At 53.4% G+C, this 27,673-nt stretch overlaps 13 protein-coding genes across 13 annotated transcripts; 9 read left to right on the forward strand and 4 right to left on the reverse strand.

The window, feature by feature from the left end:
* Positions 1 to 715: 715 nt before the first annotated feature.
* Positions 716 to 1,638, forward strand: F5Z01DRAFT_635947 (HpcH/HpaI aldolase/citrate lyase family protein; the record flags this gene model as incomplete). The annotated part of the gene is made up of 3 exons (XM_046262179.1): positions 716 to 869; positions 935 to 1,053; positions 1,105 to 1,638. The coding sequence occupies 3 exons, from the start codon at positions 716 to 718 to the stop codon at positions 1,636 to 1,638; spliced, it is 807 nt and encodes a 268-aa protein (XP_046118999.1).
* A 1-nt stretch (position 1,639) lies between these two features.
* F5Z01DRAFT_621301 (uncharacterized protein) lies at positions 1,640 to 2,026 on the reverse strand (the record flags this gene model as incomplete). The annotated part of the gene is made up of 2 exons (XM_046261194.1): positions 1,640 to 1,768; positions 1,829 to 2,026. The coding sequence occupies 2 exons, from the start codon at positions 2,024 to 2,026 to the stop codon at positions 1,640 to 1,642; spliced, it is 327 nt and encodes a 108-aa protein (XP_046119000.1).
* Positions 2,027 to 2,325: 299 nt separating this feature from the next.
* Positions 2,326 to 3,414, forward strand: F5Z01DRAFT_621013 (HSP20-like chaperone; the record flags this gene model as incomplete). The annotated part of the gene is made up of 3 exons (XM_046261175.1): positions 2,326 to 2,431; positions 2,484 to 3,033; positions 3,096 to 3,414. 3 exons carry the CDS (start codon positions 2,326 to 2,328, stop codon positions 3,412 to 3,414), a joined length of 975 nt encoding a protein of 324 aa, XP_046119001.1.
* A 553-nt stretch (positions 3,415 to 3,967) lies between these two features.
* On the forward strand, positions 3,968 to 4,424 carry F5Z01DRAFT_673622 (uncharacterized protein; the record flags this gene model as incomplete). Its single annotated transcript, XM_046264955.1, has 2 exons — positions 3,968 to 4,106; positions 4,198 to 4,424. The coding sequence occupies 2 exons, from the start codon at positions 3,968 to 3,970 to the stop codon at positions 4,422 to 4,424; spliced, it is 366 nt and encodes a 121-aa protein (XP_046119002.1).
* Positions 4,425 to 5,533: 1,109 nt separating this feature from the next.
* F5Z01DRAFT_73163 (autophagy-related protein 22-like protein) lies at positions 5,534 to 7,800 on the forward strand. The gene is made up of 2 exons (XM_046266709.1): positions 5,534 to 5,946; positions 5,998 to 7,800. Exons 1-2 carry the CDS (start codon positions 5,649 to 5,651, stop codon positions 7,623 to 7,625), a joined length of 1,926 nt encoding a protein of 641 aa, XP_046119003.1. The 5' UTR covers positions 5,534 to 5,648; the 3' UTR covers positions 7,626 to 7,800.
* F5Z01DRAFT_73164 (F-actin capping protein beta subunit) lies at positions 7,801 to 8,955 on the forward strand. Its single transcript, XM_046266710.1, has 3 exons — positions 7,801 to 8,006; positions 8,060 to 8,475; positions 8,529 to 8,955. The coding sequence occupies exons 1-3, from the start codon at positions 7,975 to 7,977 to the stop codon at positions 8,915 to 8,917; spliced, it is 837 nt and encodes a 278-aa protein (XP_046119004.1). The 5' UTR covers positions 7,801 to 7,974; the 3' UTR covers positions 8,918 to 8,955.
* A 2,797-nt stretch (positions 8,956 to 11,752) lies between these two features.
* F5Z01DRAFT_74081 (uncharacterized protein) lies at positions 11,753 to 13,206 on the forward strand. The gene is made up of 3 exons (XM_046266850.1): positions 11,753 to 12,109; positions 12,162 to 12,462; positions 12,513 to 13,206. Exons 1-3 carry the CDS (start codon positions 11,905 to 11,907, stop codon positions 13,135 to 13,137), a joined length of 1,131 nt encoding a protein of 376 aa, XP_046119005.1. The 5' UTR covers positions 11,753 to 11,904; the 3' UTR covers positions 13,138 to 13,206.
* A 477-nt stretch (positions 13,207 to 13,683) lies between these two features.
* Positions 13,684 to 15,346, reverse strand: F5Z01DRAFT_681129 (uncharacterized protein; the record flags this gene model as incomplete). The annotated part of the gene is made up of 2 exons (XM_046265658.1): positions 13,684 to 15,166; positions 15,237 to 15,346. The coding sequence occupies 2 exons, from the start codon at positions 15,344 to 15,346 to the stop codon at positions 13,684 to 13,686; spliced, it is 1,593 nt and encodes a 530-aa protein (XP_046119006.1).
* Positions 15,347 to 16,208: 862 nt separating this feature from the next.
* Positions 16,209 to 17,985, forward strand: F5Z01DRAFT_621029 (uncharacterized protein; the record flags this gene model as incomplete). The annotated part of the gene is made up of 5 exons (XM_046261179.1): positions 16,209 to 16,304; positions 16,370 to 16,544; positions 16,624 to 17,673; positions 17,760 to 17,847; positions 17,910 to 17,985. The coding sequence occupies 5 exons, from the start codon at positions 16,209 to 16,211 to the stop codon at positions 17,983 to 17,985; spliced, it is 1,485 nt and encodes a 494-aa protein (XP_046119007.1).
* Positions 17,986 to 18,636: 651 nt separating this feature from the next.
* Positions 18,637 to 19,904, forward strand: F5Z01DRAFT_722775 (uncharacterized protein; the record flags this gene model as incomplete). The annotated part of the gene is made up of 2 exons (XM_046266605.1): positions 18,637 to 19,190; positions 19,267 to 19,904. Exons 1-2 carry the CDS (start codon positions 18,686 to 18,688, stop codon positions 19,902 to 19,904), a joined length of 1,143 nt encoding a protein of 380 aa, XP_046119008.1. The 5' UTR covers positions 18,637 to 18,685.
* A 103-nt stretch (positions 19,905 to 20,007) lies between these two features.
* F5Z01DRAFT_686324 (kinase-like domain-containing protein) lies at positions 20,008 to 21,387 on the reverse strand (the record flags this gene model as incomplete). The annotated part of the gene is made up of 4 exons (XM_046265979.1): positions 20,008 to 20,339; positions 20,390 to 20,897; positions 21,038 to 21,179; positions 21,230 to 21,387. 4 exons carry the CDS (start codon positions 21,385 to 21,387, stop codon positions 20,008 to 20,010), a joined length of 1,140 nt encoding a protein of 379 aa, XP_046119009.1.
* Positions 21,388 to 22,146: 759 nt separating this feature from the next.
* F5Z01DRAFT_620858 (uncharacterized protein) lies at positions 22,147 to 22,875 on the reverse strand (the record flags this gene model as incomplete). The annotated part of the gene is made up of 1 exon (XM_046261160.1): positions 22,147 to 22,875. One exon carries the CDS (start codon positions 22,873 to 22,875, stop codon positions 22,147 to 22,149), a length of 729 nt encoding a protein of 242 aa, XP_046119010.1.
* A 1,386-nt stretch (positions 22,876 to 24,261) lies between these two features.
* On the forward strand, positions 24,262 to 25,418 carry F5Z01DRAFT_686325 (uncharacterized protein; the record flags this gene model as incomplete). The annotated part of the gene is made up of 3 exons (XM_046265980.1): positions 24,262 to 24,388; positions 24,451 to 24,642; positions 24,682 to 25,418. The coding sequence occupies 3 exons, from the start codon at positions 24,262 to 24,264 to the stop codon at positions 25,416 to 25,418; spliced, it is 1,056 nt and encodes a 351-aa protein (XP_046119011.1).
* Between the last annotated feature and the right edge of the window lie 2,255 nt (positions 25,419 to 27,673).

Raw genomic sequence — 27,673 nt, forward strand, 5'->3', positions numbered from 1 at the left:
TGAATGACCCACGGGGTGGGTGGGCATCGGAATTCTGACCGTCATATAGACTGCTAGACTTTGCACGCAAGCTGATGCATGAGAATTGGATAATACACCATCTCACGTGCAAGATTCTGCATTGCGGTTGCTGGTCATCGCGCTGTGCACATCCATAGCCAGTCCAGGTCTGCCAGGTTATGGTCAAACGCCTGGGTATACTGAGCATGCCGTTGTAGAACGCTTGACGAATGGCAGTGTATCAATGTGCACACATGGTTAATCAACGAAATCCTGCAACATGTCAATTGGGCAAATGCAAGCAGCGTCGGATTGTCCAATGCACCTTAAATCAGCTGCAACATACCAGACCGTGGCATGCCGCAAGCGCCCCAATCCTTCGGATGCTCCTTTGACCTGCCATCAACAGCCTCGTGCCGTACGTGGTTCCGTCATCCAATATCTTCATGAAATGCTACCCCATTGCTGCTCTTGACTTCCTACAATAGCCGGCCCGGCATTGGCACAACCCCCGATCTCGCTGCGCCCTCCCCCGCAACTCACCTCATTACCCACATAGGCTACGTCGAGTCCACTGACACGGCCACTTGCTTACTCGAGCTTCATAATGGGACTCATACGCTTTCCCATCCGCTCACGTTTGCTTTCCTCCGTACTCAATTCCATCGCGCGTACTCATACCTTTTCGAGACCCTTGTCCTCCTCTGCCGTCAATATGCAGGCTGCTAGCAAGATCCGGACGGCCCTGGATGAGGGCTGTCCCTCGTTTGGCATGTGGCAGATGATTCCTGGTGCGAACGTGTCACGGCTTCTGGCAAGAACAGGTGTGGACTGGGTGTGCGTGGATTGCGAACATGGAAATATTGATGGTCTGTCTAGTCTTCAACCCCAATGCTCTTTGTAGCGCGGTGAACTCAATGGCTAATGTGAACAGACGGGGCCATGCATGACGCTGTCCCGGCCATTGCTGCCACGGGCGTCTCGCCCATTGTGCGCATTCCTGATATGCAGGGCTGGATGGTGAAGCGCGCTCTTGATTGCGGCGCACATGGCGTACGTAGTTGGAAGCTCGCCCTGTCGTACACTATGCTCACAAGTTCGCAGATCATCGTGCCCATGCTGCGGTCCGCAGAGCAGGCCCGCCAACTCGTCAAAGACTCCAAGTTCCCACCCCTGGGTGTCCGGGGCTTCGGATCTCCCCTGTCCATGGAGCGCTTCAGCCCGGCGCCCACGTTCACCGAGTACCTCCAGCAAGCCAACTCCACCCTCGTGACGATTGTCCAGATTGAGACGCAAGAGGCCCTTAACTCTGTCGAAGAGATTGCCGCCGTCGATGGCGTCGACGTTCTCTTCATCGGACCCTTTGACCTTGGCAACAACATTGGCCATCCCATCCTGGACGGGGTCGTGAAGCAGGAGCTCAAGGACGCCATGGCCAAGATCCTCAAGGCCAGCCATGACAATGGGAAGAAGTGTGGCGTCTTCTCCGTGACCGGTGAACAGGCCAAGGCGTTTGCGGAGCAGGGCTTTGACATGATCGCTGCGGCGACCGACTACACTGTGCTGGATTTCAGTTTGAGGAGCCAGTTGAGCGTCGCGCAGTCGGCCGCTCCGCCGCAGCCAGGGAAGAGCTACTAGACTAATGTTTCTGTTCGGCTACGTCCATCTTGGCCTCCACCTCGGCGGGTGTGAAGCGATGCATGAGCTTGATGGCCTTGGAAGCTGTAGATACGTCTTCAGGGGGGGCCTCAGATCTGCTGATGTGAATCTGTGAATACCTACGTTAGACAAATCATCTACGTGCTTCCAGTTGGCGAGTTTCGCTCACAACAGGCACGTCAAAATCATAAAGATCCCTCCATTTTGACTCTTGCGCATCGACATTCTCTTCCGCATATGCAAAGGGGCGTTTGTCCCAAACCTGCGAGAGGTTTGCCTTGCCTTGCTCGCAGAGACCGCAGCCGGGCCGCGTGAACAGCGTTATGCGTGTTGCAAACGGTTGGAGAAGACGGTGCGTGGCGAACATGGTTGCTGAGGTGTAGATAGAGTGTTCGTCTACTGCTTCATGGTTCAAAGAGACAAGAACAACGATCTGTACGCGATTTCAAAACGGCAAGCGGTGAGCTCGGCATGGTTGGAATTGCGACGGGCGCCCCATCTTTTTCTGTCGTCATGCCTGTGTTTTGCCCGATTGAGCATTTGGAGATTCTAGAAGATCCCACCCCACTATCACAGTCTCTTGGATTGATTCTGCGAAGCAAGATAATCGTCTTGGTCTCTTTCTCTACATTGTGTGTGATTACTCGGACCAAATACAATCGCAAAATGGCAGCGAAGTGTGTTCATCAGGGCTGCGGCAAGCTCTTTACCGACCCCAGCGAGCCATGTGTCTACCACCCCGGGCCTCCAGAGTTCCACGAGGGGCAGAAGGGTATGCTATCTAGGTTCGCAATGTAACTAACTGCAAACTAACAGTGGCACAGGCTGGAAGTGCTGCAAGACTCGCGTCCTTACCTTTGACGAATTCCTCGCCATTCCACCCTGCACAACCGGCACGCACTCGGCCACCGACAAGCCCCCCCAGCTCGAGGAATCGAAGCCCACGGCCGAAGAGAGCGAGGCCCTCGATCGCAAGATTGCTGCCGCCAACGCGTCCAAGGAGAAAGAGCCCGGTCGAGCACCAATCGCTCAGCCTGCGCAAGACACGGCCGCCCCGCCACCGCCGCCAGAAGAGTCCGAGGACGACGACCCATCGTTGGAGATCCCAGACGGGAAAGAGTGCAGGAGGAAAGCCTGCCATGCCAAGTACAAGAAGGGCAGCGCGCGCGAGGGCGAGAAATGCGTGCACCACCCCGGCATACCAATCTTCCACGAGGGCAGCAAGGGCTATTCGTGCTGCAAGCGACGGGTTCTTGAGTTTGATCAGTTCCTCAAGATCGAGGGGTGCACCACCAAGAACAAGCATCTGTTCGTTGGCAGTGGCAAGAAGGACAAGGGCGACGCTTCAGGGGAGGAGGTATTGACAACCGTCAGGTACGTTGTCGCCGTCTGGCCTTCATACGATGCTAGAGACGTTAGGCTAACGAGTGGCACAGGCACGATTACTACCAGACCGCCTCGACAGTCATTGCCTCGATCTTCCTAAAGAAGGTTGTCAAAGATACAGCAAAGATTGACTTCAAAGAACGCTCGATAGATCTCGACCTCGTCACAAGCGACAGCCCACCGAAGCGATTCAAGCAAGAATTCCCGCTCTTTGGGCCGATTGATACCGAGAAATCCACGGCCAAAGTCATGGGCACAAAGGTCGAGCTGACATTGCACAAGGCCGACGGTGCGCCATGGCCTGTGTTGAGGAGCGATGAGGCCTTGACAGGCGAGATCCTGCAAATCGGCAAGGCGGGTCGTGCTTGATACAGCCTTGCCAGAGGACAATATTCACGAAAGTTACGATGGGATTAGACGCAGATACTGGACGACATGGAGTTGGGTGGGTGTAGCATGTAGAGGGGCGCAAAATGCAGCGAGGTGTGTATTCCAGCATGACGAACCGTGTGATAAGCTTAATTTCAGCAAGTGTGTTACAAGACTGGCGCGTGTCGAATCAGCTTGGCCTCATTCTTGGGTGACACTGCCTCTTATCTGTCTATATCAGCTGCTGCGATAGACGACGTCGTTGATCGTACAAATCTCCACACGGGGAATGACAATTTGGCATTGGCAAATACGGCTACGTAAACGCGCCTCGTCCTCACTGGCTGCGCGCGACGCGGCCTGACGTGCGCTACCCACGCCCAGACATGGCGCTAAGATAAGACCACCTAGCGGCTGTTAGTCTTATCATTGAGATAAAGTCGCGGGATGATGCGATATAAGTCTGATCGCATCGCCCATCATACGTTTGCGTTGCGTACTGTCAATACCAAATCTCCATCTCCCTAGTCTACAGAAGAAAAACGCGGCGATCATGACTGCAGAGGTTTCGCACGGCCGCGGTGGTGCCGGCAACATCAACTACGACGACACCCAGTACGTCGATGGCTCTATTGTTCGCGCCGGACAGGAAGGAAGCCACGGCGATGGCGCGTATAGCGCTGGGCGTGGAGGTGAGTGTCTACTACTACTGCGGCTGCAAAGTCTCTCTCTCTCGAAACAAGTGATCGTGCTATCAGTCAAGAGCCTTGGCTAACGGATCAGGTGCCGGCAACATTGGCGACGTTGGTACCCCGACAACTGGGCACCGCACCGACACCGACCTTGTCCCGGAACAGGCTCAGCTTCCCCCCTCCAAAATCGGCGACCACCACACTGGCCGTGGAGGCGCAGGAAACGAGGAACGCGTTGGCACGCCGCCAGTCGAGAAGAAGGACTCGCCCGTGGGCCTGGCCGACAAGTTGAAGCACATGCTCTTTAAGAAGAAATGAGTCCAGGAACGGGTGCTCGTGGACGTGGTGGGGGTTCCGTTCTGCTCATAAATCATGATATCCTGAGTTTTTTTTACTGTGTTTCATCTAATTACAGAACATACCGCATGAGAAACCTTTGTTACTTACATATCACGCAACTGGTGATCAATCGCATCAGTGGACTCATGTGAAAGAGCGACTTATAGCAATCTACACGGGGCTCCAGTCCTAATTAGTGTTGACGACGTAGTAACAGTTTCGCTCAAATACCACGGCTTGTCCCTGCTGCTACTTTACCGTAGAACTTTCGAAGATGCCATCATGCAGTGCTCGTAATCTGACTCTTGACCCCTCCTTCTGGTGATGATCAAAGTATTGTCCCATCTTGGGCTGAGTCCTGACCCACCCCCATACTGCCCGCTCCCGCCACCGTTATGGAGTCTGGAGATGGCGTGCATCCCCATTTCCAGAATCTGTAGATAGGCTTGCCTAACGTAGATGAAGCATAGAACACATGCAGTCTTGTGCCATCTTGCCGTGACAAACACGTGGACAGCTGCGCTTAACTAATTAGCCCCCAGGCTCGAGGCACCTTCAAGTTCAGAATGGTGTGAGCATCCCCGCCGTGCATACTGCCTCCACTTTTGAGGCAACATGCGGATAACATTGCAGCTATTGCATCGTGACATGCCCGCTGGACAACGAATGGCAGCGGCTCTCCTGGCGTGCAAGGAACTTCACGATGGCCTGCCTGCAGGTGCGCCATTAGACTGCCGGGAGGAGCCGCAAAGCACACGAGGATATAGTCTAGAGCGCCGCCATGTCGTCGTGTTCCATCGTCGTGATGGTCCAGTACTTCTTCGACTATTACTCTGCGTCAGTGCCTCTGCGCTTGGCAAGCGGTACGCTTTCGTTAACACGAAAGGTCACGCGCTCGCTCTAGCCCACGAACACGCTAGCTTCACCGTTACGAGGTGCGTCGCTTGTGTGCGTCGCTTACTCAACACGTGAGACTCTCTGGCTGTCTCATCAGTTGACACAGTGGTCCTGGAGGAAAGGGAATGCGGTCGGTGCATGTATCGAGTCAATTGATGACCAGTTTCTCTCGCATGACCATTTTGGAGCTCGAGAGTGACTTGGAGCTGTCCACTCATTCCGCCCACGCGCGCCACAGTTTGACCAATCAGAGCTGCGCCACTCGTCTCGGCCGCCAGCACTGTGCGCCGCCGTCACCACAGAGCCATGAACCTCGCGCCACCTCGCCCTGCGCTCAGCGGGAACAGGCACTGGTCTGGCCTCTCTATCCTCTCGAAACGGTCATTTCACTCCTTTGCGACGTCGTCGTTTCACGCAGACGACGAGAGATCATCCTCTGACGACGAGGACGAGGACGACGACATGGAGTCGCGCAGCAGCGATGACGGCAGGGCACCCAGAGCGCTCTACGCCGGCTACGATGGGCGGCCGACAAGTCGCAAAGAGTTGATGGGATGGTACATGTATGCTTTTGCAGCGGAAACATATGTCATTTGCGGGATTGGTAGGTTGGCATCCTGAGAAGCCGTGGAACTATGGCAACTAACGATTACAGGCGCCTTCATCCCCATCCTCCTCGAGAGTCTCGCCCGAGAGAATGGCGTCTTACTGGACAATCCCGACCAACCGTGCGGCACCTCCGACAGTAAGAACAAGGATACAGACGGGCAATGCGTCGTGTACGTATTGGGCATCCCCATCAACACGGCCAGCTTCGCCATGTACACCTTCTCGGTCAGTGTCCTTGTTCAGGCGCTGCTCGTCGTCAGCATCAGCTGCGCGGCCGACCATGGCAACTACCGCAAGAAGCTTCTGCTTGCATTCGCCTGGATCGGGAGCTCTGCGGTCATGGCGTACATATTCATCACCAAGGAGACGTACATACTCGGCGCCCTGTTGACGGTCATCTCGAATACGTCCTTTGGCGCTTCGTTTGTTCTGCTCAACAGTTTCTTGCCGTTGTTGGTGAGGAATCATCCGGACGTCATCGAAGCCAACAAGGCCATCACGCTGGACCCGGCGACAGGCGACTTGGAGTCGAGGCCACTGGACGATACAACAGGCGACGAAGCAAGTTCGGAATCGCCCTTGCTTGATGACGGGGAGATGCTTCGCCCATCCGAGTCGAGACTGAGTGGGAAGGCATCACCAAAAGAGATCCTGTCAAAAGAGCTGGAGCTCTCGACGGAAATGTCCTCCAAAGGCATTGGCGTAGGCTACAGTGCAGCCCTGTTCCTCTTATGCGTATCGATCGCCATACTCCTCGTCTTGAATAACACGACCTGGGCGCAGCGGGTCGTTCTGTTCATCGTGGGGCTCTGGTGGGCTGTGTTCACCATCCCAGCGGCCATGTGGCTTCGTCCCCGTCCAGGCCCGCCGTTGACTGAGGGCAGCAAGGGACGTCTGGCTGGTTTCTCCTATCTCGTCTACGCGTGGAAGAGTCTCTTCCGCACAGCATTGCTCGCGAGGCAGCTGAAGGACATCTTGCTCTTCTTGGCGGGTTGGTTCTTGCTGTCTGATGCGATTGCGACGACTTCGGGCACGGCCATCCTCTTCGCCAAGACGACCCTGCACATGAAGCCTTGGGCTTTGGGCATGATCAACGTCATCACCACCTGCTGCGGCATCTTTGGTGCGCTAGGGTGGTCATGGGTATCACGACTGTTCCGCCTGCAGCCCCACCAGACGATTCTCGTCTGCATCGCTCTGTTCGAGCTGATCCCGATCTATGGTCTCATCGGGTATCTGCCATTTGTTCAATCCTGGGGTGTTTTTGGACTCCAGCAGCCTTGGGAAATGTACCCCCTGGCAGCTGTGTATGGACTGGTACTGGGCGGCCTAGGCGCGTACTGCCGTTCGCTCTACGGCGAACTCATCCCTCCTGGTTCCGAGGCTGCCTTCTACGCTCTCTACGCCATAACAGACAAAGGCTCGAGTATATTTGGGCCCACGATAGTCGGTGCAATCATCGACAAGACTGGGGGTATACGGCCAGCATTCTGGTTCCTCGCTGCGTTAGTCGGACTACCGGCACCATTGATCTATATGATTGATGTCGAGAGGGGCAAGAAGGAGGGTGCCAAGCTGGCCAAGCAGATTGTTGGCGCTGATATTGAGGATCGTGAGGATGGCAATGCGCACGAAGAGGAGGCCCATACCCTGTTGGCGAACCAAGAGATGTAGTAGTTTGGTGACTGATAGCTTTGGAAGAGCGCTTCTGGATATCCTTTCATTTTTAGCGAGGCGTTTCGGTGTGGCATAATACATGATAGAGGCGGTTCCGGTCCTCTTTCACTAAACACACATACCGCATTGCTTGTGAGAGTCCCTGGTTCAGATCGGACTCGGTCACTCGGATGTGCCATGATGGACCTCCTGTGGGGTGGCCGCCGCGGCGGCGAGCTTCAAGTGGGGTCCTGCCGTCAACGCGACCCCGCTGAATCCCCCGGCGTAGACTGAAGCAAGCTCCGCCATCAACAACCATCGCCAACTCCAGTCTTGTTGCCCATTGACTTGTTCATTGACCTCCACAATGGCTGCCGTCGACCCCTTTGACTCAGCGCTGTAAGCTTCCTCAAACCTCCCCTCGACTCGTCACCCATCTAACGCTACCGCAGCGACCTGCTCCGACGTTTGACGCCGAAACACGTTGCGACCCATATCAACTCAATCATCTCCATCGCTCCCGACCTGACAGAAGACCTCCTGGCCTCCGTCGACCAGCCTCTGACTATCAAAAGATGTCGTGACTCGGGGAGGGAGTACCTCCTTTGCGACTACAACCGCGACGGCGACTCATACCGCTCGCCCTGGAGCAACAAGTTCGACCCACCCCTCGACGTGGGCGGTCTGGGCGGCGTGAACGAGGGTGCGGGCGAGGGTGCTGTCCCGAGTGAGCGCGTGCGCAAGATGGAGATCAAGGCCAACGAGGCATTCGACATTTACCGCGAGCTGTACTACGAGGGTGGTGTCAGCAGCGTCTACTTCTGGAACTTGGATGATGGCTTCGCAGGTGTTGTTCTCCTCAAGAAGTGTAGGTCATGGTCTTTTCCCCAGGAAGTATCTATAAGATGTTAACGCATCCAGCGTCGACGCCAGGAGGCAACAGCGAAGGTGTCTGGGATTCCATCCACGTCTTCGAGGCCATTGAGCGTGGCCGCACGACACACTACAAGCTCACATCGACTGTGATCCTCAACCTCTCCAGCTCCGCCGACCTCGGGGAACTCGACCTGAGCGGCAACATGACCAGGCAGCTGGAGCAGGATCTCCCCGTGGACAATGACGACAGTCATATTGCCAACGTCGGCCGGCTGGTGGAAGACATGGAGCTGAAGATGAGGAACTTGCTGCAGGAGGTGTACTTTGGCAAGGCGAGGGATGTCGTGGGCGACTTGCGCAGCATTGGGAGCCTGTCGGAGGGTGCTAGGGCCAGGGATCAGCAGCGCGAGGTTATTGGGGGGCTTGGGCGGTAGACGGTGAGCCAGTGTGATCTAGAGCGCATACTCCGCGGAATTTCATATCCTTTTCCCTGTGCCACCAGCAACATGCTACAGAGATACTGAGGCAGGAGATGATACCCGCCCAGGGGGCTCACTGGAACATCGGCAGGTTTGCACTACCCTAGACTGATAAAGGAGTGTGCTTTTCGATGCCCGGAGACATATAATAGATACGCCCAGATCAGGTAAGAAAGGACCGCATATACTAGTGCTTATAGCAAGGTTCCTATGATTTGGTACTTTTGGTGATCGCCTACCGACCGACAAAGCTGGACGAGGAATACTAATTAGCTCCGTTTGTTCTATCATGCGCAACCCGATTTGAGAGCAGGTCGCTTAGTCCAGCATGTAGACAACACGGAATGCAACGCATTGAGTAATGGCGAAAAGCAACGATTACTCGGTTAATGTTGATATAATTTGCACTTCCGGCACAGACTGGGAAAATCATTGGTTGTCAGACATGCATCTCGTGTCGGTGCAAATAAGGCTGAGGGTAAAGCTTGGGACACGGCACGAATGGAGGTGTCGGTTAAGCTGCATGCGGCCACGTCAGGGGTTAAAAATAAGGATTGGTGACTGTTGGCGGTAGTACGTAGTCCCGAGGAGAGGAAGACTTCAAGAGAAATCTGGTTGCTAGCCACCAGGGAATCACTATGAGTGACATTTGCAAGCCGGATTAGGAGCATGTCGAATTTCAAGAATTTTTTGCGTTGCTGCCTCTCAGGCTCAGCCAGCCACATCGGCGGCAGGTCTCATGCAGGTCTCCCTCCCAAGGCTATGAGCGCGCTATCAACGCATCGCTGCACCGTCCCTGATGGGACATGAGCATGAGAAGTCTGCGAGGAGCTTCGTCTGGCTCTGGCGCCTTGAGCGTGGAGCCTCAAGCGACTATAGGCTGTAGAGTTAAATTGGACAAGTGGGATGTGGAAAAATGGTTTGCGGAATGATCTGCCATTACAATGTGCAATCCAGCCTCCAGGAGGGCATCCATGACTCGTCTTTAGGTTAGATGCTGCAGGCTCGGGTGCCTGATGAATTACGATGGAAGCCTCCATTCTTTGGCATCAAAGCAAATTAGACGCATGAAGCTAGCGCAAGTACTCGTGCAGACAGGAGCACCTTCTTACGCATGCTCAGGTGTCAGGAGTCGGCGGTGACCGTGACGGACGACATCTTCTACTGTGCAGTTGGGTCAATGTCGAGCTGTCATTGCCATCTTGATAGCAGCACAAGACCCCTGAATGATGATAATCACGGGACCTGCAAAGATGAAAAATGCAAGGGACAGGGGTTGACAACCCCTCCGTCTGCTTATGACGCTTCTTGGGGCTTGAATTTCGGGATGCTCCAGCGACGACAACGCACAGATGAACGACTGGACGCTCCATATTGGCCCTGAGAAGAATCATCGTTGAGCTGCTTGGCGATATCGGGCTCCATCCTGCGATTATTGAGCGCAAGAGAAAGGGGCTCAAGCCTCCAGGCGCACCAACGCGCGCCCATTTTAGGTGCAAAGGCCCACCCTCCCCATCTCGGGGCGGTTCGTTCCACACTGAAATGTGCGTGTGGTGTACCCGCCCTTTTCTTGTTCGTCTCCAGGAGGGTGTCAAGTCGCAACCCATTCGGGCATTCAGCGTGCAGCTGTGCAAGGTCACACAAGCCAGTGCCTGACTCGTATGGGCTCCTTTGCTCACCACAGTGCAGCAGCCCCAGGAGTCCAGAGGAACTTTGACAGAGTATGTGCGCCAGCGGCGCCACGCAGGTTGATGAACGGGTGAATGTGATGATTCCAGTCGAGGCGCGAGCGGGATGAACAAACCCGACTTGGCCTGGCCCGGCCCCTGGCAGAGCGCTACGGACGGTACGGTGCGTGTGCATTCGGCAATGCGATTCAATGGCGTCCCGGCCGGAGCCTCAGCTTTGCGCTCAGAATGCAATGCGCTGCACTGCACGATCCAACAGGCGCAGCGAAATCTTATTCGTGCAGGAGATTATATATGTACTATACGTCAATGATTTCCTCGGACTGCAGGCGATCATGCTTGCCTTTGTGAATTTGATTTGGCTCGGCGCATCGTGCATAAGGGTCGCTGCAGCGGTGAGTTGCACATTGATGAGGGAGATGAGGAAATGGGGATGAACGATCAAGCGACAACGCACGCGCTCCATGTCCTCGGAACTGTGTGGCTTGTTGCTTGTGGCGAGCCAGCGAGTTTGATTAAAGGACAGTCTATTATTATGTATACAGTCTATTGTATGTGAGGATTCCGGTTGCCGTGTTTCTTTGCTGTTGGTCTGCCGCTGTTACTCCTGCTGCATCAGCGCCGGTCTGAAGGGGGCAGCCGCTAAGCGAGACTGAGGGTTTACATCACAACGACGGAGCAGAGCAGATACCGATCTATGGAGATGACTAGACCGGTAGATCATTCATCCTCGAGGCACAGCTCGAGAGCAACGTTGAATGCCATTACTCAAAAGCACGGGTGAAAGAAATTAATAGTTGGGTTCTGTATTTCCTGGATTGCAACCTGCCTGGTTCACTGGGTGTGGGCACCTTTCCTTCCTTCCTGAGTCCTCATGCATGCATGCACCTACCCGCCCTTTGCCAGACCCCTCCCTCTCAGCAACTCCACCCCTCCACGCCCCCGTCATTTCACACTGTCCGCTGCTTCCTCACTTGCTTCCTTTCCGCTTCTCCCTCAATTCTTAGGCCAGCAGTCCCCCTTCTCGCTTTCCGCAGCACCAGCGGCAACAACAACGACGACACCGACAGCATCAGCCGCCTCCTCGTCCTCCTCCTTTGCTTTCGATTATCGCCGCGCACAGCGACTCCACGGACCCTCGACCACACCGTGCTGCGACCTCTACGATCGGTCTCGTTTCATTCAAGCTACTAGCGCCCGCTCCTCCTCTCTTGTGCCCTGGGCTTGCCTTTGCAACACGACAGCCACAAGACCATGGCTGCGGACAAGCCCTCGGTCCTCATCATTGGGGGCCTGGGTTACATCGGCCGCTTCCTCGCGCTGCACATTCACCAGAACGACCTGGCATCAGAAGTTCGTCTGGTCGACAAGGTGCTTCCTCAGCTCGCATGGCTCGCGCCGGAATTCGCCGAGGCTTGCTCGCAAGACAAATTCATTCAGGCCGACGCTAGCAGAACAGGTAGGACTTGCGTCCGAGCTCGCGATTGACGAGGGATGCTGACCCCTCGCAGAGGGCCTTGCTAGGATATTTGACCGTGCCGATGGCAAGCAGTGGGACTACGTCTTTAACTGCGGTGGCGAGACGAGATACTCACAGGAGGACGAGGTCTATAAGCTGCGATCACTGAACCTGTCCATGACTGTTGGTAAGGAGGCTGCCAGGCGTGGCGTAAAGGCTTTCGTCGAGCTTAGCACAGGCATGGTCTACAAGGCGGACTCATCGCCGAGCAAGGAGGGAGACAAGCTGAAGCCCTGGAGCAAGATCGCTGTCTTCAAGCTGCAGGCCGAGGAAGAGTTGGCCAAGATCGAGGGGTAAGTGTCGATGCTCTCCCCCCCAGGCGTGCACACCGCTGACCTTGCAGCCTTAACCTCATTATTGCACGTCTGCCCCATGTCTATGGCCCGTATGCCTCTCAATGGGTCGCGACGGCTCTCTGCATGGCGCGAGTGTACCAGCACATTGAGGAGGAGATGAAGTGGCTTTGGACCAAGGATCTGCGTACTAACACTGCACACATCACCGATGTTACGCGAGCACTTTGGGACATGGCCACATGGTACGACCGGGGCAAGGCTGGCTGGGACGAGGCCAGTATGGGCAAGGTGCCCACCTTCAACGTCGTCGACGAGGGCGCTACGACACAAGGCACGTTGGCAGACATTATTGCCGACATCTTCAAGATTGAGACTGGGTTCCAGGGGCAGCTGATCAGCACATTCGCGCGCCTTAATCTGGATAGCGTCGTCGACGACGTCAATGACGAGACGCTCGGTCCCTGGGCGGAGTTATTGGCTGAGGCTGGCATCACCCGCCCAGGGCCTTTGACGCCTTTCATGGAGAAGGAGCTTCTTAAGGACACCGATCTGAGCATGAACGGCGATCGACTGGCGTCATTAGTTGGCTTCAAGTACCAGAAGCCCGCCATGACCAAAGAGCTGATTGAGGAAGTCATTGACAGCTACAAAAAGATGAACTGGTGGCCATGAGCCGCAGCCGACAAGAAGGCATGAGAGTTATGACCATGATTAGACAGGCCGCGTCGCTTCGCAGAGAAGCTACGATATACAATACCCTGGGGAGACGCTTGGCTGCTCGAGCAGCCCTGATCGACCATGATGCTAGATTATGGAAACCCAGCGCCTCCGTCAACCATATTTATAAGCCTTGGGGTTTGATGCGGTTGTGGTAGACCGTGGACGATAATACATACATCAATACACAACACATACATTGAACGCCCTTTCGCCTGGTGCTGTTGCGAAAATCTTCCGCGGAATGCTGGACCCGGGCTCCTTGCGTCACACAAGAATGGCATTCCCTTGGCCTGCAGCTGGCTGCCCATTTGAATCCGCACCTTTTTTGTTCACCATCATCCCGCTCAGGCTATCTGTGCTGTGGGGGATCTTAGCAGCGGATCCACGCCTGCGTGCTGTCCCGTGTTTTCTTTACCCCTTTTATGGTGAAAAGTAGCGGCCCCGCGAGAATATTGAGCAGTCTATCACGTCAATTATCTAAGCTGCCGTTGAGGTCTGTCATACTACGAGAGACTCAGCGAAAGTTCCCTCCTGCGCGCAGAACGTATACTTCATGTCCAGAGTGCCTGCAGATTGTCCGCTAACGACATGCATCCAAGAGACAGTCTCGACCCTCTGCCACAAAGGAATTTGCGACATACTTCGTACCATACCGCCCTCCTCAATCTCAATCACCCGCCCCACCACCCTGGCCGCGGAGATACTGTCCCAAACCGCTTCCCGTATCGGCCGCCGTCGCAGAATGCTCACGGCTTCGCGTCGAACAATGGGATGCCGGCACTTGACCCCGATCATGTACAGTACGGGGACAATGCCAACCTCGGGCGTAAATGTAGGCTGTGACGAGCCCGAACACCGCTCGTGCGCCGCCGCTACGTCGTCCGCCAAGGTCAGGCACTGTTGGAACTGGGGCAGGAACTCGTCATAGTCTAGCTCCCTACCAGATCCGGCAGTGCTGAGGAGGCTCCATGCCATGATGTAGTGCATGCGCAGTAGTGATATGAGCGGGTTTGAGTCGGCATCGGCGCCATGGGTGTCATTTTGTTGCAGCATATATTCGAAAAGACCTAGCCATATATTCAACTGCTGGAAGATGTTTTCCTTGCACGAATTTGACTGTGGTGCCTGATCCATCATTTCTTGCTTCGTGTTGCGCAGACTCATGACGCGGGAGACAAGAATCTGCATGTGGTCCGCCGCTTGCTCGAGAGATACAAAGGCACCGTCGCAGGGTGTGAGCGTGGACATGAATTGCTCTTCTACTCCCACTGGAGTCCAGTCAATAAGGAACATGACGGCCTGCATGTCGAGACGGCGGATCTGTTTCGTGGCCTGGAAGATTAGCGTGTTCGTGCTCGCCTTGTCGATGTTGCATGAGAGTTCTACACCAGCACGCAGGTGCTTGATTGCTTGTACGTAGCTGCACGCTAGATGATCAAAGCAAGCGAAGAGATAGCAGACCAAAAGGGTGGTGGCTGTTGTTTGAATGCTGTTGCCGCCTTCCCCGTGCAGGAGTAGTTGTATGGCACGATTGTAGTGAAACAAGGCGGCCTCGTCGGGCAACCAGCTTTGGGAGGGTTGCGATGGCTGTCCACTATCGCGGTGGGTGTGGCGCCGATGGAGCAAGGCCAGAGCCATGGCGGCATGTCGTACTGATGGCACGGTCTGGGAGAAGAACATGAGAGTCTTCTGCCATGAGTCGCCGGGTTGGTACTTGCTCAGGTGTTTGATCGCAGCATGCTCGAAGAAACACATTGCCCCTGCCTGAGCTGTGCCAGTCACGGGCAAGATTATCAAGGGTCCGAGTACCTTTGCGATAGAATCAGGACTTGTTATGTGCCTCTGTCTTGGCTGATAGTCGCTCTCTGCGCTGGCGGTGTGGACAGTGAGGGTTGTCTCGTCATAGCCGTCGCAGGTGCGACCTGTGGAGTGGCATTTCAGGCATGATGGCCGCGCGAGATCGCATTTCACTCGTCTTATCCTAGGGAGCGTGGCAAGGTCAGATATCTGGGTTCCCGAATACAGGTGAGTGGGAAAAGGCCAGGACTCACTTGCAGGTTTTACAGCCTCGTCTTGATTTTGGCGCGAATTTGCGAGGCCTTTTCCTCCAAGCTTGGTTGGCCGTCTTGGTGTTCTCGGAGGCGCTCGTGATGCTGTACATGTCGCTGAGGCTGTCTGGCCAAAATGTACGGTACGCGTCGCTGTGACCTGAGGGCAAACGATCCCCGGCCACGATTCCACGACAACACTGGCAAGCCGCCTGTTGTATCAAAAGCAGACTGGGCCACGACAAGAGCTTAAATGGTTCGCATACTGATTCGGCCGTAACCTCGCTTGGAAGCCATCTTCCTGCGTGTTTTGCGATGGAAATGGTTCGTTGGTGGATGAGCAAACGCGAACGGCAGAAGAGCAGAAAGGTGGAAGGATGAAGACTCTCGGCGTGAGATGATCATACGCCGGCGTACGGAGTGTACAAGCTGAGCCTAGTATATCTTTGTGGATCCTGATACAATCTGACGGGATCATCATCAAGTTTGGTTGGCTGCTTCGTACAGGTGGGGCGCCAAGCAAGAGGGTTATTACCTTTCTAGTAATAGTAAGTCAATATCTGACAATAAATGGGTGGGTCTCTCATTGTCTGTATCATCGCCGACAAAGAGACACATGCGTACACGTAGACCATGATGCTCACAGCCTCAATTTCATTTGAAATATAGCTGACAGGATGTTGTACCCTGTGTACTGATGGAACCTTTTGAGGTAGATACTGGTATCAATTGGTTGATTCGTACAAGTGGAGTGCCAGGTTATACGGATAAATGGATGGGAAGAACGCGGGTGTCCGTAGACGCAATGATTCGGAAATCGGAACTGACAAACTGGATGTAAGTTCCTTTGGTATTCGGCTTGTATAAATAGGTTCGTGGGATCGCAGCTGGATTGGGTGCAACTATGACATCCGCCCCTTTCTTGAAGCAACACAGCAGAAACCCCAGTGAGCAATCTTTCAATCAGACATCATGATGAACCGAATTCTGCGTGGGCTTATCACTATCACGATCTTGGGTTGCAACTCCCACTGTCACGAGAATCACGGAATGGCCTATGGATTTGATACCGTGAGTCTTGGACCTTGTCCAACTGTACCCTCGCAAGCTTCATGACCACTAATCCAACCATCCAGATCGAACCATCCCCCAACCTCACATGGACACCATGCTTCGATGACTTCACATGCTCGAGGCTGGAGGTTCCCTTGGATTATTCCAACAGAAGCCTTGGCACGACGTCCATCGCCTTCATCAAATTGGCTGGCAAGAATGCAACCATTGAGTCCCCAAGTATCGTGATCATCCCCGGTAAGTAAGATGTGACTTCGCAAAGCCAGAAACATCAAGTCGCACCGGATTCCACGAAACCGAGCTGACAGTCTTTCAGGCGGTCCTGGTGGATCAGGTGTCGATCTCATTCTTGAGAATTGGTTTCTCGCAGCGCAAGCCTTTGGAGATCAGTACAACATCGTCTCCTTTGACCCTCGCGGAGTGAACAACAGCGGACCAAATCTTGATTGTTTCTCAGGCGACACAGAGGCAAGATCAGCCTTTCTTCGGTTGTACAGTACTGGAGCCACCAACGTCTCCTCCACGTCACTGGAGGAACAGTATTACTCGAGCTCCATCTACGGAGAGTGGTGCAACGATGCCGTCGAGAACGAGTCACCGCATGGCTACTTTGTGACTACGCCAGCATCCGCCCGCGATCTGCTCACATTCACAGAAGCCGAGGCGGAGCTAGCTGGTCGGCCACCATCAGATGCCAAGTTGTGGAGCTATGGCATCAGCTACGGCACTGTGGTAGGCGCCACGTTCGCTTCCATGTTTCCCGACCGAGTTGGACGGATGATCCTGGATGGTGTTTTGGACGCGGAACACTATTACAACAACGACTGGAGGGACAATGTAAATCAAATGGACGAGGCCATGGGCGAATTCTCGACCTTGTGCCATTCCGCAGGTCCTGGAAAGTGTTCCTTCTGGGGTCCCACGCCAGCCAACATCACAGCCATAATGGACGCCCTCATCCTCCAGCTCCAGAACCATCCAGTACCAATCAGCGGAGTGCAAAGCCAAGAACTGCCGGCGCTGGTCACCTACTCAGACCTAAAGGCTCTTTTCCTCCAGACACGATACAACCCACCGGCTCTGTTCCCAGTCATGGCCGACATTCTACACAAGCTCGAGCAAGGGGACGCGTCTCCTCTTGTGGGTTCGTTTGACGGGTTGAACTCGATATCCGACGCCCGTCTGGCCATCATGTGCGCCGACTCATATCGAAACAACAAGCTCACTAGCATTGAGGCCTTTCAGAGTTTTGTCGAGGACACGAGCTCCGAGAGCAAGTACATTGGCGACATTTGGCCCATCTTCCAGGCCAACCTCTTGTGTAGATCGTTCCGGCCACATCTACCAGATAGCATGATGGTACAAGGTATGCAGAAAATTCTCACTCTGTTTCATTCATCCGTGATCTCCTTACTTGACTTTGGGAATGGAGGTTAACCAGCGTTTCTGCAGAACCAATAAATGGACACGGCAACAAGTCTTCGTCCTTCCCAATCATGTTCGCGAGCAACACGATTGACCCCGTGTCGCCCTTGAAATCGTAAGTTTAAGCCAAATCGGTTCGCCTCTGATGGGTTGCTCAGATCTCTTACCTCATCGCAGGGCACGCGCAATGTCTTCTCGATTTGCGGGATCAGTACTCCTATTGCAGGAAGCCGTTGGTGTAAGTCGTCATTGAATCTCAGTCGTACAGCCATCTTCGAGACGATTCCAGACTGACCCCATTGCAGCATACCGTCATCAATATGCTAGGGTCAGACTGCTACTTTGGACACGTTCAAGCATACCTTCAAGGCATAGTCCCACCGTCCAACACCACGTGCGCGCAGCAGCACATACCTTTCGCGTAGGCGGCTTCATGTCAGGGCTGCTGACCAAGGTACAGCATTAGCCGGTTGTCGACTCAGTGGATGACATGAATGATCAAGAAGGACGGAAGTTCATGTCGGCAAGTTCCATGTCTATAGCGGAGGCTCGAGTCCTCGACTGAAATAGCAACCTATTCCGTACTAGCGCATGAGGAGCAACCGACCTGCATGGCCAGGATTGAATGATTCAGAGAACGAGCCTGCCATCAAGTTGACTGAAATTGTAACTCAATTAGTATTAGCCTCTGGACAGGAAGCAGATCTAATGCATTCGACATGCAGAATTGTCATTTCGGCGTGACTGCGCTGCGCGAAGCAACCAATGGGAACCACGTTGCTCAACGTCAGGGATGGGTCGTGTAAGTGACTACAGCCACAATGATGTCTGGCAAAGCATTGATAGAAAAGTATATAAAGGGGCCCATCCGCGAAAGAATTTAGAAAAACCAACAAGCTATCAACTCATATTTTCCTATACTTCCACCTTCTTCAACTCCCTTGCAGGTTGTCATGGATAGAGCCCTCCCCCTTGAAGCCCGCTTAGCCCTCCGGCAAGAGCTGCTCGATTCCAATGACAAATTCCTGCTCGATCTTCCCAAAGTCGAACTTCATGTGCACATCGAGGGCACCTTGACTCCCGAGCTGAGATGGAAGTTTGCCCAACGAAATGGTCAGGTTCTGAAGCTCGAACGCACTGGCACCGTGTACCACAGCCTGGAGCAGCTGAAGGCGTCCTATACCATCATCCAGCCTCGGCCCGGCCATGGAATTGACAACGCCGAAGAAAGCTTCACCTTCTTCGAGGCCTACTATGGCGGCTTCGAGATACTGGTCACCCACCAGGACTTTTACGAGCTAGCCATGCATTACTTTGAGCGCGTCGCCGCCATGAATGTTCGGCATTGCGAGCCCTTCTTCGACCCTCAGGGCCACACACGACGGGGTGTCACTTGGGACACCATGATGGGAGGGTTCCGCGCAGCCCAGGAAGTGGCAGAGAAGAACCTGGGGGTACGTGGGGGCCCCTTGTGGCCATTCAGCTCTCCAGCTGCATTGCTAAGCACGCATCCTGACATAAAGAGCAGGTCAAGTCGCGAGCTGGATCATGTGCTTTCTGCGCGATTTGACGCCACAGTCGGCCATGGAACACTACCAAGCTATGCTGCCGTACCGAGACATGGTTGTCGGCATCGGCCTCGACTCCGATGAGAACGACCGCCCTCCCAGCCTCTTCGCAGATGTATTCGCTCTGGCTAGAGAGGCCGGCTTACACATCACGGCACACTGCGATGTGGGAAACAAGGACACGCACAAACATATACACCAGGTCGTGTCGACACTAGGTGGTTCCGGAGCGCACCGCATAGACCACGGTCTGAATGCCGCCCAGAGTCCAGAACTTTTGCGCCTCATCAAGGAGAAAGGCATTCCCATGACGATTACCCCGTGGGGCTATCTCCGCCACGAGCCTGTCGACGAGATCTTCCCCAGGATCCGCGCCCTATACGATGCGGGCATCTGCTTCGCCATTGCGAGCGACGATCCAGCTTACATGGAGGACACATGGATCCTGCACGACATGCTGCTGGTCAAGAAGATGTGCGCCTTTAGCAATCAGGACATGGCGACCCTCGCTAGAAATGCGGCCGAGATGTGCTGGGCACCTGAGGCCGTGCGGACCGAGATCTTGCGCGAGATTGAGAGTGTGGTGGCTAGATATGGTAACTAGAACGCCAGCCTAGCAGTACATTTTTAAGGGGGCTGTTGACAAAAGGGGGAACCCGTGAACAAGTTGCTTGATGGAGCTGTTGATCGATTAGATTTAGCTGGCATCAGGAGATGCTGATGATGAATTCCAAAAGAATGTACTCGAGATCATAGCGCTTTGTGAACAGAGACGGCAAATGGCTACCCAGAGTCTCCCAGTCAAGCTTGTCCATCCCACGCAGGGCAAACACGTACTCCCAATACTCAGGGTACCATCCTGCAAACTCCCAATCCAAAAGGGCTACGATGTGGCCATCTCGCACCAAGATGTTGCGCGAGGCAAGGTCTCCGTGCGTGAACACAATAGGATACTCGGTGCCCAGCTGTGTCGTTATCTGGTGCCAGTACATCGACTGCGCTTGCAACCGCTTGGGCGGCCGTACGAGCCAGTCATGGACTTGAATTCAGTAAGCGTGCCGAATGGACCCCCCGAGCGCTGCAGGATACTTGGAACTACGACGCCCTGCCCGTCGAGACGGCCGAGGTGGATGCCACCTAAAGCACGCATCTGCGCTATGTAGCCGCTGAGCTCAGCCAAGATGTCAGACCTCTGTTCCGGTGTGAGCACCGGCCACGCCTGCTGTAGTGTTTGGCCCTCGATGTATTCCATGGTGATACGATCCCAGTCGCTGCTAATGACCTCGGGGACCGGAATCGTTGTGTGCTCCTTGACGAAACGCAGCACTTGCGCCTCATTGGGATGATCTTTGGCACCCAGGCCATCAGGGAACGTTGTGTATTTCGTCACATTATTCCCATGCCGCACCAGGTAGCGATTGTTGCAGCGATAGAGGACGTCACCTTCCGGATAGGGAGCAGGCTGGCGTCGAGGCGGGGGAGAGTCGCCAAAGAGCGCCTGGATGCGATCTTGCTCCTTGGGCGAGACGGTTGGCAAACCAAGAGATGAGCTCGTTCTGGACAACAGTGCCTGAGGAACGTTCCTTCGATACCCAGTCTACGATCTGTTATTGTTGTTGTTGTTGTTGTTGTTGTTGTTGTTGTTGTTCAGCCGATAGTGGATGCTTCTGCCGTTGGGGAGCAGGCGCTTCGGCGTTTGGCATTATTTCTGTCGATGTGAGTGCCTGAAAGATATACCACGCGAGCGGTTGTGCACAAGGCGCTGCATGAGTCCAGCGGCCAATAATTAGCCGGGGACCATTGGTACGACTGTCGACCTTCACATGTTAACTTCAACCGGCACCACGTGACCTTGAATCGCATCGACACTGTGTCAGGCCTACTCGACGTCACCTATGTAGTACATCCACGAAGCAATCCGCACCGCACAGCACACAACAAATACAGCCGCTCAAACCACCAGCAAAGCCACCGGCGATGTCAGAGACAAGCTTAAGACTGGCAGCAGACGAACGCAACAAATTATCACACCAATCCAAGGTTTTGTTGACAAAAGGGGCAAGTGGAGGGAAGACGTGGCTGACCATTGTGCCACAACACCGTGGTCTAGCAAAGTAATACTGGACAGAAAATCTCTGTCACTTGTTCAGCTCACAAAAAAAAGAGGCAAAACAAAAAAACATACATCAGCCGGTGTTCGCTGGTCGTCACCGGCCCAACTACTAATCAGCCCCTTTGTACTCTATCCCAAGAAATTACCGTCTATGACGGTGCAAAGTGAGGCAATACGGTGCTGTTAGTGATAGTGCCTCTATCCTTTGCATAGCCTTTTTGATTCATAAGATATTTAACCCTAGCGTGCTCTGGCAAGGGCAGAGCTAGTGAGGACTTGGGTCCCCGACCGGACGCTAGCATTATGTTGGAACTGCTTAACCCTCGCGACGGTCATGCTTCAGCGCTCTCTAAACAACACTGTCGCCGCAATCCAACCACCAAAACTCTTCTCTTCAATTGCAGCGCCACAAAGACGCCGCTGCAAAATTCTGTCACCCCATCCTCGCGGGTTCGGACCGACCCGAATTTGGAGATGACAAATTGACAATAGCCTCCACAGCTGGCCAACTAACTGAATTAGCTCGTGCTACCCGAGGTAATTCGATCAGATCGCGCTGTCCCACTTGTACCCGTGTTTGGGCCTCACGCCAAGGCGGATGAAGCATTGCATAGGTTTTATCGTAATTGAGGTAAAATCGAATAACCTAACCTGCCGTTGAACCAGACCGTGCGATGCCATCCTAACGATCGCCCCAAATTTGTTGAAACTCTGAAAAGCCTACCGCCTGGTCCTACTGAGACTCACTTGATCCGACAGGCCCGTTTGCCTCTCCAACAACTATCTTGTCCTCTCGCAGTTGGGCAATCTTCTCCTCCGACAACTCTGGTTTTCCAGCGGCCTTGAGCTGTCTCTGAAGCTCTCCCTCCGTTACATTGGGGGTTCCCCGACCAAGCCCGTGGTGCGTTCCATCAGGAAGGTCAATGAAGATTTCCGCATTGGCCCATGAGATTTGTTCGCAGGCCCCGCCTTCATCTTGCGTCCCTGCACCGCCGCGAGCCTGACGGGCGGCAACTGCCTGCGAGATTTGCTCTCGAGACCTCCCTACCCTGAAGATATCCTCCCATGAATCCTCAGCTTGGGTGACCTGGGTGTCTTGATGCTTCGACATGAGAGAATCGATTCGGAATTTCTCCAAGCCTGTGATGCTCTTGCTTCTCGCGGTGCAGCAACGAGAGTTGAGATTGTTGAATGAGCAAACGCTATACCCACACTGCGCTCCGCCTTGCCTCCGGCGATAAGCTACCCACTGTTCGGGGAGTCCCGAAGAATCAGATTGAATGCTTTTGGCGTAGCCACCGTTTTTGGGAATGGTGTAGCACTTTCTGTAGTCGTTGGCGTCGAAGGCGATATAGCGGCCGTCGCAGTCATCGTCGTAGTACCACCTATCGCTCAGCACGGTGCCGAAGAAAAAGCCAAAGTGCAGGAGAAGTGCAAAGCAGAAATTATTCAGGAGTAACATGATAATTGGAAGGTGTGGGTAAGGTACGTAGTTATAAGGACGTTTAGTGGATGCCTATTTGACATGTGGCGATAGGAAGGTGCTGTGATCCTATGATCAACTGCAGCATGTGACGCAAAGGTGCGCAGTGACTCAGCCCAGTGCGCGAAGATCAAATGACTTCCGAGTGGAGGATACAAGACTGGTCTGCGGTGATAGGGCGAGAAACTCGGCGAACATTGGGCAGTTCTTATATGAACTGGTAGGCAAGGTTATTTACGTATCAAGCATTAGAGCTGGTTTTGCGTGACAAATGCGATACATTGAACCATATCCATGGCAGCTGTCACAACATTAAACATCGAGCCGAAGACTAATTGAACGTCCCCCGTCTGCCGCACTTATGACCAATTAGAAGAGTGATCATGGTCCACGCAGGCTGAGGATACGCAAGCCCGCGGCACGTTCGAGAAGACAGAATCACCGACCGGCACAGCGGCGAGCTCACCATAGACTCAGTCGGATGCTCGTATCCACAGCAGGTCCACAGGGACTTGTTCTTGTCATTGCAAGGCCTGATGCACTCAATCGGACGTAGACCTCAATACCGATGGTTGCCGTCGAGAGTAAATAGAACGACAAAGTTGAAGTGTGGTAACGTTAGTGATCACGAGAACAGAAGCGAGTGAGGGGCAAGGGGAGGGGAGATGACTATTGAATTACGTAGCATCAATGGAATGTATCACGTAAGGTGTCTAGATGTAGGATTATGTACGATATAGCTCTTAGAAGTAATTCCTAATGGGGTCGAACATAATGAATATTGTTTGTCGGTCAAAGGAGGTAAATTGTGCTTCTTGTTCGCCTATAGTTACGAAAACGTTAGGTCTCCTTCAATGCCAAACAGAAGTGGCCAGGCTTAGCCTCCTGTGGAGAGTTTTGCTAGGTTGCAGTATGGACATGGTTTTCTTTCCGATGTATCCCTGTTGTAATTGATCGGCCTCGCTTAAGATGCATGCTCACAGTCTTCATGTTGGTGATAGGGACTCTCATCTGCATGCAGCATCCACAATTGATGCTGAGCTTATTGCTGTCGATTTCAAGGAACTTTTGTTGGTGATAGGTCATGCATGTTCGCAGGAGCAAGGCATGAAGTATGCAAGAGAGCCAACTGGCCTTGGGCTGGCGGACAAGAAGCTCCAGCACAGCTTCTTCAAGAATTACACTTTGATCATAGATGGAGAAGTGCTTTTGAAATGGTTGCTTGCGGGACTCTTGCAAGCTCAACAACGTCTGGTCGTTTCTGAATGAATTTTCTTTCAAGTCGGTCGCAGGAAACGTGATCCACTCAGCCACTCAGTCTTCTTAACAAAAGAGCAATACCCTTGATTTTGATCCAATCCGGCTATGCCCGTCAACAACAACAATGTCTCGTCTGATCGCCAAAAGAACGCGTCCGCCGACGTGAATGATAGAACTACAAATCCAAAAGATGCGAAGAAGGAGAAAAACCGACTTGCTCAAAGAGCTTATCGTATGTGTCAAAGGATGGTGTTTCCTCGTCTGTGCAAGAGTGGATTTAATTCTATTCTTCAGGTAAACGTCTCAAAGCCAAGCTGGAGAGCCTCCAAAAAATAGTCTCAGCACATCACCAGCTCATTGAGAAGTCGTTGCCGCCATGGGCGATAAACTTACCACCTGAACCGAGCAACGTTTCTATCCAAGAATCGGAAAATCCGACACGATCGACCAGTGACAATGCGGCATCTGGCGCTGAAGTTGAAATAGGTGTGTACGATTAACAACGACTGAAAACTCGATTGAAAGAAACTTGTGCTGACTCCATGACCTGCCAACATGAAAATATGTACGATGCACTGTGTCCGTTACCCGAGGAGAACGTCACGGATGGACATGATCTGTTTCACTGCCCGGACGCGTCGATGATAATATCACAAAAGCCACAGTCAGATCTGTGGGGCTCCCCGCATGCGCAGTATGGGTTGCCCGAAGACCTCGAACTTACGACAGATTGTGTTCCTCTCAGCGTATCGCCAAATTTCGGGTTGGAATTACCAACTGCGTCCCCGCGGTCTCTGGATGCAGAAGTCGGGAGCAAGTCTCCCTCCAGCCTGCATCGTCAGCTTCTTCGTGTTGTTGAACAGGCCACAAACGTGGGATTCACGTCGTTCGACCAAGTCGTCGAGGCCTACTACAGCGGGAAGTTTGAAGTAACCTGCCGACTTCATCAGGAGCAAAAATTAAGCCGCAACCGACGATTGCCTCAGGTTTTGGCCAAGATTCGTAACGCCTCGAGGAACTGGAGCGATTGGGAACGAGGAGGCTTTCAAGAGCAGATCACCCAAGCCACGGAGGAAATCCTTGTGGATGAAGTTGCTGCGTTCACGGTCGAATGTCCAGACATATTTCGCGCTGATGATTTAACTGGGGAGTTTGAGCCAACTCATTCAACCAGAACCAGAGTCCTTCTCCGAGGAGTCCAAGATAGAGTACGTAAAGGTTTCCTCACGGCGCCCCACTCTACCTACCTACTCCTCGGCTGAACAAAGAGACAGCTTCCAAACTTATGGGCCTTGACCACAACGTTACTGGAGAAAGCATGTGCTTCGAATCACGTGACTCACTTGAATAGAGTTGCGTCTATCGTAGAGATTCTGTGCCTTGGACGAAAGGAATCGCTTATAGGTTGATCTATGCAAACAGGTGGCGTACATCATGTATATAATGACAACCGCGTCCGCAAGAGGACTCTATGCATCCTTCTAGAGTGACAACTCAGAGTGTCGATCAAATACATCCCTGTCGGCTGCCTTATTATTGCGTAAAATGTCCACTTGCCCCTGTGAGAGGGGAACTGGCGATCTACCATAAATAGTTAAGTAGCAATCGAGGACCCGACGAGCCATTAGGTGGTGTCTTCGTCTAGAGCTAGCGAGACTCTAGTCCTTCTTTAATAGCTACCGGCTGCGTCCTTGTTCCAAAATATCTCATATCCTTCTTTCTATTACTTACTACGGGCTATTTTCTTTGCGGGGACTACTACGGATCTCCCTACGTGGACAGTACCACAGAAGAGCCGAACACGGTCCACTTCTATCCACAGATATATGTGACACGTGCACGCGCGACCATGCGCATAGACTAAGGGAATGATTGCTTAGGAGCTAAACCTATCTCGACAGACTTGCCGGAAACTTGCTGTCTCGCCGATCTCGGGGCTGGGCCGCCAGGTCCTTAGGCAACTCGGGCGAACACAGCTGGCCAGACGGCAGGATCCAAATGCATCTAGGTGGGAACCTCCCCCTTCTGCACCGACTCCGAGGAGAAGCCCGAGTTAGAACAACTCTGGTAAGGTAGCACATACTTTGATTGCTCGGCTCTAGGGGCTCTTATGAAGCGCAAAAGTTCCGAGGGTCCAACGCCGCCTGTCAAGGATCCGAGAGTTCACCTCGAGGCAGTCGAGGTCAACGTAATTAAGGATAACCTAGTCTGCCCTTTTGCTAAATAAGACTTCTTGGGTGCATGTAGCTGCTAGGGAGCCACGTAGGAGCGAAGCAGCGCCAGTAGCGAGGCAAGGACGGGGGAGGCGGGTGGGTGGACATGGCCAGAGTCACACTCGACTAGCTACTAAAGAAGCCCGGCGATAGACCTTTTAAAGGTCGGATGCTCCCTAAAAGTATGCCTTAGCTCTTTTATAACAAAATTAGCTCGTCTCGCTTGTAACCTTAAAAATTCCAGACGTCGTCTAGTAGGTGCCATAAAGGACAGGTGCAAGGCCGAAAGTGGCCGGTCACGTCCCCTCGCTAGTACGTATGGTCGTATATGCTTAAATACGCCGCCGTTAGCAAAAGCTATAGTCATATTCACAAATCTAGGTGGCAAAACACAAAAAACATACAACAGCCGGTATTCGCTGGTCGTCACCGACCCAACTACTAATCAGCCCCTCAGCGGCTTGACTATGGGAGAGCGGACGGGATCCCGTATTTTCCACTGGGTATGGTCGTATGTAACGACTGAAGCTAACAGCAGTCTCTATATCCACTGTAGGTATGGCTCACAAAACCAGAGGATAGATAATGTAATATACTGCGCGTAGATACTGATATTCAAGAGTTTGTGGAATAATAGTGAGATAAACAGTCAACGCAGCCAATACTCTAACGAATCAAGCTCCGACGAAAATTGCGCTCCTTTCGAAGGGAATGGTGGCTCGTCAGGCAACAAAGTGAGATTGTGGATAGCACAGAATATCACACGGCGAAGGAATACATTATGAATGCGACCAAAGACCCACGGTCCCCCGCAACGGTACCATCGACGAAGCCCATGTACTGAGTAACGGCGAGAAGCAGAACATACTTGTCGGCACTCCATCCTGCACGCAGATCATGTCGGAGAGGCTCGGCCCGTCCACCGGGTATGTCAGAGCGCTGCCCACCTCCAGGGCCACAGAGCCCGTCCGTGCGATCGTAAAAGCGTATGTACTCAGTAGTAGTTCAGTCGTGTAGGCCCTGGCCCAGGTATTTACCAGTGTCACGACCTGGAAAGTGTGGTTCATGGATTGCGACCAGTCACCAGATGAAATTGACAGCAACAGCGCTGCTACTACGCTAGCCTGTTCCTGCTATTCCCGCGGTGCTAGTAGTAAGGCCTTTGAGCTGTTCTCAAACAGCGTATGGCGATCTACGAAGTATCGCTGCCCCCCGTGTGGTTGGGATCCTCGTGTTTGGTCGAGTGATGACCCACGACTACTTTTTGAAGTATCCAGGACGAGCAGTCGCAATAACTCTGAAGC

This window comes from Emericellopsis atlantica (genome assembly GCF_019669845.1).
Source record: "Emericellopsis atlantica unplaced genomic scaffold F5Z01scaffold_11, whole genome shotgun sequence".
NCBI classification, from domain to species: Eukaryota; Fungi; Ascomycota; class Sordariomycetes; order Hypocreales; family Bionectriaceae; genus Emericellopsis; species Emericellopsis atlantica.